This window comes from Choristoneura fumiferana, chromosome 26 (assembly GCF_025370935.1).
Source record: "Choristoneura fumiferana chromosome 26, NRCan_CFum_1, whole genome shotgun sequence".
Lineage (NCBI taxonomy): Eukaryota > Metazoa > Arthropoda > Insecta > Lepidoptera > Tortricidae > Choristoneura > Choristoneura fumiferana.
The window spans coordinates 10,541,116-10,554,924 of record NC_133497.1 but is presented as its reverse complement, the minus strand read 5'-3'; the positions used below and the strand labels follow the sequence as shown (position 1 = coordinate 10,554,924).

At 40.0% G+C, this 13,809-nt stretch overlaps 1 protein-coding gene across 1 annotated transcript; it reads left to right on the top strand.

Annotated features, from left to right (window-relative positions):
- The first annotated feature begins 247 nt into the window (after positions 1 to 247).
- LOC141443152 (uncharacterized) lies at positions 248 to 13,809 on the top strand. The gene is made up of 3 exons (XM_074108360.1): positions 248 to 602; positions 7,670 to 8,869; positions 11,465 to 13,809. The coding sequence occupies exons 1-3, from the start codon at positions 417 to 419 to the stop codon at positions 12,707 to 12,709; spliced, it is 2,631 nt and encodes an 876-aa protein (XP_073964461.1). The 5' UTR covers positions 248 to 416; the 3' UTR covers positions 12,710 to 13,809.

The following is a 13,809-nucleotide window of genomic DNA, read 5'->3' as shown; positions in this document are numbered from 1 at the left end:
TACAGTTCAACTTTTTTTTTAAATTCGAGATTAATTGTAATAAATGATTATACAACCTAAAGCACACTGTACGTTCTCTTTTTCGATATTAGGTATACCATTTGCTAAGTATTACATCGTTAAAGTTGACAAATTTGTTCATTAACCACCAGACATAACGTAACGAACGTTATAACAATTCGTTAATGTGGTCAATCGAACATCACTAGCTTTGATTTGTCTATGGTTAGTTGCTTCGCTTTTTTGGCGTTTGGTTGACGCCTTTTCATTTCATTTTATTTCATTGTGATTTGACGTCTTGTTGGTCTTGTCTTGCAGCTTGAAGTGCTGTCTGATAGTGAGAAATGAAAAATATTTTACTGAAATTCAAACTAAAGAGCAATTAAATCTTTCATAACGCTCGTGAAATTCCCAAAATGAATCGGCAAGTGGATATAAAGGCATTAGTGTCGCACATAGTTCGGGGCGATGGTTTGGATAAATGCCGAATTTGTATGGGAGATACGACTGATGGACAAGTTTATCTGGGAGACACGGTTATGATGGACGGAGAGCGACCTGTAACGCTAGCCGAACTGCTGGAAGTAATTACAGGCATAGAGGTACGTTTATTTACTTTGTTTTTTTCATATAACCCCATTTGACTTGGCATGGTTTCTGCGGCAAACGGAACGGCGTCATTCCCTCCATTTTGGAACAAAATGGCGGCCGGTTAACGAAATAGAATAAAATAAATTAAAAACACTATTTTCATTAATTTGACGCCTTTCCAATTGAAATGGGGATTCAACTACTTGATTTTAAAATACTTTGTTGATAATTATTCTTTCAAAACATTACTTTTCGTAGTTTTTAAAATAACCGGCAACTTTAACGCAAACTTTGACCTGTTTAGAAAGATATCTTAGCCATATTAGTCTTTATTCATTTAGGCGTATGGTACCAAATAATACCTTCAACTTTGACGGTGGCAAAATTATCCCTCCATTTATAAATAAATCTTTAAAAATTCAACCAAATTGATAACCTCCTTTTTTGTAATAGCACCACAGACCTATCTGAATTAGAATGCCCTAGAAAATATTGTAAACTTGATTAGAACAATATGATAATAGAATTAATGTACAGTCAAGTGTAAATATATGAACTATTCAGTTTCAAAAATAAGTACCACAGACTCTTATTCCGACGCAATAAGGCCGTAGTAACATATTTTTGAGTGGTTTGAATAGATACTTATTTTTGCACTTGATTTAAGCTCAGGCAGCCTGTAGCTAGCTTTGAACTTGGGTTAAAAGGAACCACTCGAAGAACATTGTGGCCATTTGATCAGAACGGTGGTTGCAGGTTGTACCTGAAGAGGACATGCCAGCGGGGCTGTGCACCATGTGCACCGTCAGCACCATGGATGCTGCTAACTTCCGCAACCTCTGCCTTCAAGCCGTTAACCAATGGGAAGCCACCATGCACCAACTAAATAGCATACCAAAGACTGACTCATCAAAAAACATCTGTCTTATAATAGACAAAGACCACATGACTGTAGTAAATGATTTCAAAGCTCCTAAAGCTCCTAAAATCAAAGAAGAAAAAGAAATAGTTGAAATAATTACTACAAAAATGAAAAAGGTAGTAGCCCCATTGAAGCGGATCAAAAAATTTAAATGCCAATGTCCAGACTGTGAAAAACTCTTCAAATACCCCTATGATCTGTATCTTCATTTGAAGGAGTCCATAGACAATAAACGCGCCTGCTATTTGTGTGCTAAGATAATGTTACGAGAGGAGCTCATCACTCATTTAAGTGTGGTGCACGACCATAAGACTTATGACTGTAAGAAATGTACATTAATGTTCCGGTCACACAAGATGCTTGTACGGCACATGGCAAAAGCCCATACTTCTGGAGCTTGTACTTGCGGAGACTGTGGGCGCAGTTTTAAATCCCCACCAGCTTATTATGCACATCTATCTATTCATGCAGTTAAAACATGCCCTGGCTGCAACAAAGTTTTTCTGAACCAAACATGTTATTACTATCATGTCAAAAAATGCTGTGAGTTGGACACTAACACAAATATTCATCAGACAAAGCATAAAGTATTGGTCGAAGTCCAGAACAAAACCAGTGACCGAATAAACAGAGTAGGACTCCGGGGTTCTGTTAATAGAGAATGCATTTGTGACCATTGCGGGAAGAAGTTTGCTGACAAAAGATTTGTTGCTGCTCATATACAAATAGTGCATCTCAAAAACACACACAGACCGTGCCAGTATTGTGGGAAATATCTAGCAGCAGCCTACATGGGTGAACACTTGAAGAAACACGAAGTTGAAACCATATTCAACTGTGAATACTGTGGTATAGTTTTAAAAACGAAGACAGGTTATACCCAACATATACGTCTTCATACAGGGGAGAAGCCTTATCAGTGTCCGGAGTGTGGTGATGCCTTTGCAGCTGCATCAAGACGATCGGCACATATAAAAACAAAGCACAAAAGTGACTCGATAATATTGAAATATGCGTGTGATAAGTGCCCTGCCAAGTTTAGTCTCCCGTACAAACTGAGGAAGCATGTTGCTGCAGTACATGATCATCCTTCTCAAGTACAGTTCTCTTGTGATATTTGCCAGGAAAAGTTTCCTAGTTGTAGGAGCTTGACAAATCATAGTAGAAGGCATCAAGCTAATGTGGATTTTAAAGTGTATAGTGAACCTGTTAAAGAAGAATAGGGAATATTACTGCAACTTTCTGCCGTCAGAGTGCAGCACTAGCACAACACCATGAACAGTCTTTTGAGCATCTTAAATGCCATAATATTATATTATTTCAATTAAATTTTTGGAAACATAGCTCTATTGTTACTATTGATGTAAATATCATGTTATTTTGTTACTAATAAATATATCATGATTTCTATACTCTTTGGTCATGATCTGTCATGGCGACAAACACATATAAAGAGAACTGACATAGTCATGGATGTTTGCGCTAGTGTCGCCCCCTGCGCAGAGGTTTGCCTAATATGCCCTATTAGTTGCAGATAGTTTTAGGCGTTTCCTAATAGAAGTGAAAAGGCGTGGAGATTTGATTAATCACTTAAGTCTATAACCACATCACATTAATAAGCTAACCATAAAAATTTCATTTTTAATACAAGCTTTTTTTGCTGACTGTACCTGCATTGTCACCCAAACTACATTTGCATACCAAATTTCAAGTCGATGCTTTTAACTGTTGAAGAGTTCCGTCCTGCGGAGACGATCCTGGCTGGACTACCATTAACTGAGATTTTTAGTGATTGGTTGAGTCTCTCCGCGCCATTTTTATAAAGGCACAACATTACCACAGTATAACAAGTTTTCCCTACAGTAGGCCGACGCCTTTGAAGTTGAGCGATACCGCAGCCTGTATAGGTATTTATTTACGCAAGTAAGGAAGGGTTGTCACAAATTTAAAATTTGGTAGGTAGATGACTTACATATTGGTATTGAAAATTTAATAAAATAAAATGAATTAGGGGTGGCATACTTACTAGGGGTAAGAAGTATCAAAATATACTATTTTTTAAATAAAATACTTTTTTCTACAAAATATACTTGCATGTATTAGTAACCGACAAATACTTTCAGTTTCTAGACTTAACTGACATAAAATATATATAAATAGATGAAATTTTAGTTCAGCTTAGTTCATTATTTTTGCGTGATGAAGATTTGCACGCACTCACAGTACATGTCGTATGCACCATAATACATTTTATAAATTTAAGCCCTAGAAGACTTGTCCCAAGCTACTAAGAACGGCGAAGTATGCAGCTGGGGCTCCTCCCGCCCGCGTCTCACCCCTCACGCCCCGCACGATCGCTCTGTCTAGACGTCTTCGTCGGATTACTGTAGGGAAACTTGTTATACTGTGACATTACCTTTAGCAGTACTTGCTTTTAAAATTAATTTATTTAATGCTGTTTTATAAGAAAAAAACATATTTTATTAGTGACATTGTGATAGAATTGTAATTACTTACAATCACCCTCTGTTTCATCATCCATTGATAAAATTTATCTGACGCATAAATGTGATGCCATCTCTGTTTGTTTTGTTCGAATAGACGGAGACGGCATCACGTTTATCCGTGTTATCAATAGCTGGTGAAACAGCCCCTTAATCTTTTTGTCTGACTTGAATCTTCTTAGCTTACATAATAAAACAACAATACACATAACTCACGTGCATATGCTAACGTTCCGAAGAGTTCTGGGGTTATAATTGTTTTCTTATTCTCTGACATTAATTAGCCTAAGTTATATTAGATAGTTTGATAAATAAAATATAGAATTATGTTACCCAATAGATCTTTTTATTGTACGTTTTCCATACTCGCTAACATTGTACGTACAGTTCACCAGTTTGACTCCTGGGCCAACATGAAACCTTATCACGGTACTAGCTTTTGCCCGCGGCTTCGCCCGCGTGGAATTCGGTTATCCCCTCGGGAACTGCATTTTTCCGAGATACAAAGTAGCCTATGTCACTCTCTGACCCATAAACTATCTCTATGACAAAAATCGCGTCGATCCGTCACTCCGTTTCGTAAGAGAGTTTACTGAATGAAAGGTGTTTATACTTAAGACACTCATTTCTATGTGATACTTTAAGTATTGTTCACGGAATCCTGAGCTTAGTAGATGCTTTCACAAAAACTCGTCTCCAAAAAAACAAGTTGCTACCTAAAAGCCGTCGACTTCAGGATCTTTGTTATATGGATGTATGGCAACAGTTAAGCCCTGATGAAGCATACTTGTTCTAGATGGAGACTTCGCCCCTGCTGCCGAACCGGATATGCGGGGGCTGCGCCGCCGGCCTTACCCCCACCATCCACGTCATCGAATACCTCAAAGACGCGCACAGAAAATGGAGAAACGTATCCGACCACCTAGACCAACTAGAAGTGAAGGATAACGTCAAAATAGCTTACATAGTACTCGATGCTGATGCGAAGGAATTTGCGACGTACACAGAAAACGTACGCCGCGACGTCACAGACATGACAGAAGTCTTCAAATGCTTTAAGAAGAGGAAATCTCAACAGAACTCCGTCAGAAGAAGAAACGAGTTGGAGAGAAAGCTGCGTGACTCGGAGATATCAACCAGTATGAAATGTCCTGAGTGTGATAAAAGTTTCCTTTGCGTCTACAAATTTAATGCGCATATGAGGTATTACGATAGACGAGCTTGCGTGCACTGCAGGAAGATGATAAAGGTTGACGATTTGAAGGCGCATTACGAAGGGCACGGCATCTATACGATGCAATGCGACATTTGTTTCGACACTTTTAAAAAGCAGGATGCGTTTCTGAAACATAAGGCGACGTATCACAACAAGGGGCCGTACTTCTGCTACATTTGCAAGCTTTCCTATCGCGACCCGCACCATCTGGCGTCCCACATGACGAGCAAGCACGAGCCGAGGATCTGTCTCGGCTGTAATAAGAAGTTTTCAAACGTTTACTGTTTTAGAACTCATACGAGGAAGTGTAGCAATGCTAAGAGGAAAGGGGGCATATTTATTTGCGACATTTGCGCCAAAGTGTACAGCTCTAAATACGCGCTCAAAGTGCATTTGGAATACATACACATGAATAAGGAACATTCGCATCAGTGTGAGCATTGTGGTAAAGTGTTCAACAGTGCCATTCATCTTTTGGAACATAGTAATACGCATAACAGAGTCCCTGATAGATTTGTTTGTAACATTTGTGGCATGCCCATGAGTACTAGAAGGGGTTATCAGAGACATATTAAGCGGCATAATAAGAATCCTAATTACCAGCCGAGGAAGCCTAGCCGGGGTCTTCTTCAGACAAAAAGGAAATATGAATGTGATTATTGTGATGACCAATTTTTTGCCGAGTCAAACCTGGAATCACATATGATGAATGAGCATGGTGTGATCAAGGTTGAAGATATTGATATAATCTAATTGAACTTTTTCAAATATAGTTCTGTTTGATGAGAAGTTTTTTTAATATGTTATACATTGTTTTTAATTGTAAGTTGACATGAACGCTGGCGTTTTAGGGCCGGTTCCATTCTGAAAACGCGTCACATAAAAATAACATGGACAATGGTTATATTACCCTTGTATTTAAAGAAAACATGTAATTTTCATTCAGAAAATTTCATTTTCGGGGAAAAAAGAAAGAAAGAAAATACACTTCTTCACAACACAAGACAACAATAGTTACTACTATTCAAATACAATAGTTAATACTAAAACAAATAACCAACCAAACCATGTGACAAAATGCACGGTTTAATAAAGCCTTTTGAAGAAGTTGCACCTTCAGAGAAAGAGAACATGGACATGGTCCCGCTTCCGTCGTTACATGACTACCACTCCCACTTCTATAGCTCCCTTAAACAATGGGTCTATGACCCTATACTTCCTTAGCTTTCATTTCGGATTCCTCCTGAAATTAAGCATCGAAGCTACAAATACAGGGCGATTCTAAAGACGTAATTAGATAGAACCAACTTAGTAATTATAAGATATTTATATTTATTATAAGATAAGCTATAGGTTATGTTCATTAAAAACTAAAATGTAAATGTGAGGGTGTCGACAAAGAAATACCTTTACCATCTTAAGTTTCAATGTCAGTTGTATGGTTTAAAACTTGTTTAAAACAACAAATGCTATTATGATTGGTTATTTGGAGTCTTTTTGTATTTTTTATTTCAACTCCAAATTTGTTACTTTTACGGGTATCCCGTGAAACCAAACAGACAGTAAGAACAGTTGAAAGTAACAAATTTGGAGTTGAAATAAAAAATACAAAAAGACTCCAAATAACCAATCATAATTTGATTGCTTAGTAGCGACATCTCTTGTCTGGGTGAGCGGTTGGTTCCGAAAGAATGTGACGTCTCTCGATGAGAGCGCGAAACATAGATGTCGCTAGTGCTGCTGCATAAGTAGCGTAGTAGAAATAAGCAACCTGAGATATGTATGCATAGGAAAAATTCGTGTCTAAATTCCTGTCCAGCAGCACGCAGCACGGATTGCTGAGGACCTGGGTTCGCATCTGTGCATCCATGTCTAAGTTTGTATTTTCGATATGGGAACAAATGCTATGTTGAATTACAATACGCAAATCAATGTGACAATTGGCCTTATTGTTTTTATACTGATGTAGAAACTGATAATAAAACATTTTAAAGCACTTGGTCGGTTATTCGTCTCCGAAATCACCAATATTTATACGGAGGTTTAACGCATTCACTGCCGGCATTGTTTTTCGAACTTTCGCTAGGTGCCGCAAACGAACTAATGCGTTTATGTGTGTAAAATCCTAACAGCGGCACTGGGTGAAAGTCGGGTGAACGCATATATGCGTTGCCGGCAGTGAATGCGTTAATATATCATACATGACTGTTAGCCTTATAGGGAATTATGGAAACACATCGCGGACTCCTCCGTTCATATTATACCAAGAGTCTAGACTTATAACGCGTGTCTGATGGATTGTTTAACTATTACGGCCACAGAATCATACACACGACCTTTAAACTAGCATGACATGAACATTTTCGACAATTACTCTTTGAATACATGTGCTACCAGAAAAGCAATGGAACGGACTGATTGAAGACATTATTGCAGGTCGAGGAGGACGCTGCACTGCCCCAAGGGCTCTGTCGTGCCTGTGCCGAAGACGCCATAGCAGCCACCAAGTTCAGGCAGCTGAGCGTCTCGTCCCAACAACACTGGGAACAAGCGGTAGCCACCATCGTCCAAATACACGACCCACAGGACCCTAACGTCACCCTATACGTTCACTACAACGGCGCACACAGTTTGATCAGGGAGGAGCCCGGGAAGATGGCCACGACAGACGATGCCGTCGACAGTTTGAATCTAAAACTACCAAAAAAGACCAAAGTCAAAAGGGCTTACAAAAAATCTGCGCTGAAATGTCGGTGTCCGGATTGCGGGAAAGATTTTCCAGTTGCACACAGTTTGAATGTACATTTGAAGAATACGATGAAACGAGCGTGCGTGCTTTGCGGACAGGTTCTCGAGAGGCATAAGCTGGCTGATCATTTGGCTAAAGTGCATGAAAAAAATTTCGTTGAGTGCGTAATATGTTTCAAACTTTTTGAGAGCGAAGACGGCTTGCAGCAGCATTACGGTACCCATCACAACAGGCTATCCTTCGGGTGTCAGATTTGCGGACGAGGATATACTAACGACAGAGCTTTACGCTCACATATGTACGCCCACACACTTTTCCATTGCGTGTCCTGCAACCAGAGCTTCGAAAACCGGAGGTGTTTCAAGCATCATCAGAAGAAATGCAAGACGTCGGCGTTCGAATCAGCAACCTCTCTGTACACCTGCGACTATTGCGGCAATGTGTATGACAAGAAACCGTCTCTCCGCATCCATATAATACAGAAGCATCTGAACGTGCTACCGTATGTTTGCGACACGTGTGGCAAAAGGACCTCCACTTTAGCACACCTGAGGTCGCATGAGGCTGTACACACAACGCAGAGGAAGCTTTACAAATGTGCGTGTGGGGCTGAAATGAGGACTGAATTAGGGTACCATTTGCACCAGCGGATACACACCGGGGAAAAACCGTATGAGTGTGAGGAGTGCGGCGATAGATTCCTCTCAGCGTCAAGACGTCTGGATCATATCAAGAGACGCCATAGAAGTACTAAAGATATGCCGCATGGTTGTGAGATGTGCCATGCGCGGTTTGTGAGGCCGTTCGAATTGAAGAAGCATTACGCTGCAGTGCATGACTCTGTGGTCGAGGTGTTGCCAGCCAAGAAGAGGTTTAGGAGGCGGATGTGAGGTACATGGTGTTACCAGCTTTTATAAAGTTTTTCAAGTTTTTGTTTAAAGCAACCGAAGCGAACTTTGGTAGTAAAATTTTGACAATAGACGTTATGGGAAACGTATGCGCTAATACTGTCTCAATAATGAAAGTTGATATAAGATAAGAGTAGATAACGAAAAGATGGCCACGTTGGCAGGTAAAGATACAAAAACAAAACGTCTAATAGGAAAAAGTTTTGTGTCATATTTTATGAAAATATGATGAGAATCTGAGTAGAATTAATAGGAAATAATAATTAATAAATGCTTCATCTGTTGTAACGCGGGGAAATTTTTGAAGTAGAAAATAGTTTCAGTAGCTGATAATTTGTTAATAGCATTTATTTGAGAGAGTGGTAATTTGGTAGCAATACACAGCCATTATTATATTTTGCATGGGTGATTTAAAAAATTGAAACTATATGCTTGGTAATGTGCTGATGTTTTAATTTTTCCCAAACGGAAATCTCGAGTAGTTCCATCTCAGGAATCTTCTAATATTGTAAATTATTTGATTAGATAATCAGGTAATAAAAAATATATATTTAATCGTTATTCAATAATTTCTCCGTTAATACTGTAGCATTTGATATGAGGCTTTGTACATAGGTTAGAAAAATACTATAATCAACACGTTCTTTTAATCTTTGTCCAGTGTGTAGACACATTGTATTTTTTACTTGTGAATTGTGTTTAGGTGCAGTCAGCATCAAAAGTAGCTGGTTACTTTTGTACTTTGTCGTTTTACAGCAGGGCTACTACGTAACTCGAAAATCAAAGTTCGTATCGCACCGTCCCTTTCACTCGCGTATTAAATGACTTAAGCGTCAGCGGGACGGCAACATACGAAGTTCGAGTTATGCACTTCCTGTTATAGGGCCAGCAACGTACTTAACGCCATACAAGATTTACAAATGTGTTAATGTGATAGAGTAAAAAAGTAACCAGCTACTTTTGATGCTGACCGTACTCGTAGTTTCTTTTATTTTTATTTTGAAGAATGTGAATGACTTTTTTATACAGTCGAGTGTCAGAACCATTCCCTTGTGTATGTACAGTCGATAGCAGCCATATTTAATTTGTTAATCTTTCACCTCGAAAGCATAAATTCCTTGTAGCGATTCATCGAATAGCATTTCACCTCGAACTAACAAAATTTCAATAGAATCTTGTACTCGACACAATTTTTCCCGTAGCTTTTTAGTTACATTAGTAGCATCTCATTTTTCGTGTAGTATTTTACCCTAGACGCATTTCGCCGCGATTGATGTTTGCCTGGGACTCTAATTAAGTTGAGACGTTGCACTAAAATACACTTAGGCAGTTGTCTCACCGCCGGCGAGGAAACGATTGGCTATCGACTATTTTCTCGCTCAAGAAACGAACAAAAGATATAAGATCCTGTGTGATTAAAAGAGACATATATATTAATAGTTGATCGCTGGCGGTTCACACTGCCGGCGAGAACTCGCTCTTACATCTTTTGTCGCAGCGACAAGAGCTATAAAACTCGCTGGGCTGTAAAACTAGCTCAGCGCTGTTAGCTTGGCGGCCGCCCGGCTCGAGCGAGTGGAGCGAGTAATCGCCCGTCGTGCTCGAACACTCGCTTTTCACTGCTCGCCCACTCGTTTCTAGTTACTCGCTCTGCTCGCTTCTCGCTCATCGTCGGCGGTGGGACAAGTGCCTTAAGCTAGATCAAGGTGAAATGCGACTAAAACAAAACACGATTGAGACACAACGCGATACTTACATGCACACACACACAAACTACGTATTCCCGAATGGGGTAGGCAGAGCACACGAAAAGTTACCGCTTCGGAGCCACTTTTACCAGTTTTAGGTTTTAATTTTGACAAAAACTTCACCCCCGCCCTAAACCCCGGCGCGCACCTCTGAGTTTTTCGAAATTCATGTGCGGAATTACATTTGAAATTTACCACGAGCTTTGCGGTGAAGGAAAACATCGTGAGGAAACCTGCACAAACCTGCGAAGCAGCCTGTAAGAACACACACAAACCCATCTATCACCACCACCACACTACACTGACGCGTTTCGAACTCAACCAGAGCTCATCTTCAGAGTGACACAACCGTACACCATTCTACCAGTTGTTAGAGGTGGAGGAACTGCATGAACACGCATATTTTGGATAAGCTTAGCTATCGTAAGGTCGCGCGTGAGCAAGGAAATTCTTTTAGTTCATTATTAAGGCTTTAATCTGTAAAATTGCACTTGAGACAAAGTAGTAAGTTTTTATTCTCGCACACGAGAGTTGAAGCAGATAACAAACTCTAGTTCTAGCACAGAATATAATAAATATAATACTATAAAAAATATAAATATATTTGAAACAGTAGTGCAAAAATATGGACTTATCTAAAACCCATAAAAAAAACGATGATACGAACGACGATAGGATGGTAAAATGGCCGTGCTAACATATTTTTGAGTGGTTCGAATAGAACTTGTTTTCGCACTTGACTGGAATAAACTAGAATCCATTTGCGGAATGCGATCCTCACATTTTTAATAAGCCAAAAATTACCTCCAAACTTGTTCTATTCCAGATAACGGACGAAGCGCTCTGCCCGAACGGCGTCTGTGCTTCATGCACCACCAACGCCATCGCCGCGCAAGAATTCAGGTCCCTCGTCACAGACTCTTGCAATATGTGGTCCTACGCCGTCGACCAACTGTCCACAATACCCTCAAACGAAGCAGCAAACGTAAAATCCCTCTGCGCTTTCCTGAGACCAGACGATTTCACCTTACAGATCGCTAAGGACTTCTCCAGCAGCGACAAAACTACTCCTTTGATCAGATTAAAAAGTAAAATAAACAAGAAGAACAGCGATGAAAAAAGACCACGGGTACATAGGACGGGTGCGCCCTGCAAATGTACGGATTGTGGGAAACAATTCGTTAGCCCCTACTATCTAAAAATACATTTCAAAAACAGCGGGCAAAAGGACTCGTGTATAACATGTGGTTCTATTTTGTTTCGTGGCAAGCAGATGAGGGACCATTTGGTCAAAGTGCACAGGGAAACTGCATTTTTGTGCAGCCACTGTCCAGCTATTCATACTAATGAGATCGACGCTGAGAAACACGAAAAAGTGGCGCACAAAAACGGGCTGACTTGCTGCGACTGTGGACGCGCTTTTTTGAGGCAAACGTCCTTTGATACCCATTCGCAAATGCATGCAGTTCGAACCTGTAGAGCTTGCGGTATTCAGTTTACTAACAGAGCGTGTTATAGAGAGCATAGGGCTAAATGTGAACCGGACGCGAAGCCAAGGAGAGACACAGTGCCGCGCAACAGACGCTCAAACATACGCGATCCAGCTACCTTCACTTGTGACTACTGCAAGAAGACTTATAGGTCTCTGCCGCAGTTGAAAAATCATATTCTTTGGATCCACATGAACGTTCGGCCGCACCAGTGCTCCTGGTGTGGTAAGCGGTTCTACACGCCCGCGCGTTTGGCTGAACATACCGTGGTCCATACGCGGGAAAGGAATTTCGGCTGTGACATTTGCGGCGCCAAATTAGTATCCAAAATGGCGGCTGTTTATCATAGGCGAAGGCACACGGGCGAGAAGCCCTATAAATGCGAGGACTGTGGAGACTGCTTCATTTCGGCTTCGAGAAGGTCTGAACATGCGAAGCGGAAACACGGGAAAGGTCGTAGGTTGCCGTGTACGCAGTGCTCCTCTACTTTTGTGAGGGTACATGAATTGAAGAAGCATATAGAGAAGATGCATAGTAATCTCATGATCGCGGATGTCATATCTTTGATGGAGGATGCATAAGAATTTAGTGTTTGGGTTCAGCTGGCAGAGATTTGTGAAAATTAAAACAGTACTTGAGGATTGTTATAAAACTAACCTAGGGTTCTACAGAATAGTCCTGAAATATATCCTGAATAGTACAGTTTCGTAAAAAAATCGTCCATATTAAACTGTTGGGAAATGGATCATTTGCTAAAAAAACAGTGAAACGCTAGGATCGTCTTTCATTGTCATTGTCACCGTTATATCAACTGTAGGAAGTAGGACGTCCACTGTTGGACATATTCCTTCCCAATTACTATGCGGGCGGCTCTAGATTTTTAAAATTTGTTACTATATTAGGACGTTTTAAAAAAAAAAGTGCACCTTTTTTTGATTACTCAGAATCAAGAGCACAATCGATTCCGATCGTTTAAAAAAATGTCTCCATTTTTCATACAAAATTTTATGACTCAGTTTTGTCACGCCCATACTGAGTGTATGAAAAAAACGTCGCAAAACGGACATTTTTTGGGTCATTTTTTTAAACTATCGGAATCGATTTTGCTCTTGATTCTGAGTAGGAAAAACCATATTTTTTCGAAAATTTCAAAAATAAGAAAGGATTCACTTTTTTTTAAAAACGCGTGGGAAATGTTGAATGCCTTATATTCCCTTGCCATGTTTTCCGATATTGATGTGCGAGTCATAGCTGTGCTATTATGAATTTAATTTAAAAATCTTTAATTTGAATAGAAATGACAAAAAAAATGTCTGAAATGAGATTATAATAAGAAAACAGTATAATTTGTCAAGAGGGTTTGGCACTTGAAAACTGTTGTATAGAACAGTCGCCATTAAATATTTCGGAGAGGCCAAGGTGGTCAAAAATATAGGCACATGCACTCTATTATTAATGCTACATTTACACGCTTGCCGAGGCTTGCCAAGCGTCTACCAACTCCAAGCCTGTATAAACAACCCCCCTGGTGTTGCAGATGTTTATGGGCGGTGGTGATCTCTTACCATCGGGAGACCCACTTGCTCGTTTGCCATCCAGTCGAATAAAAAAAAACAGACAGGCAAGCATGGCAGACGTGGATATCGAAGTTGCTTCGGCTCTTGTGTTGAACTTGACATTT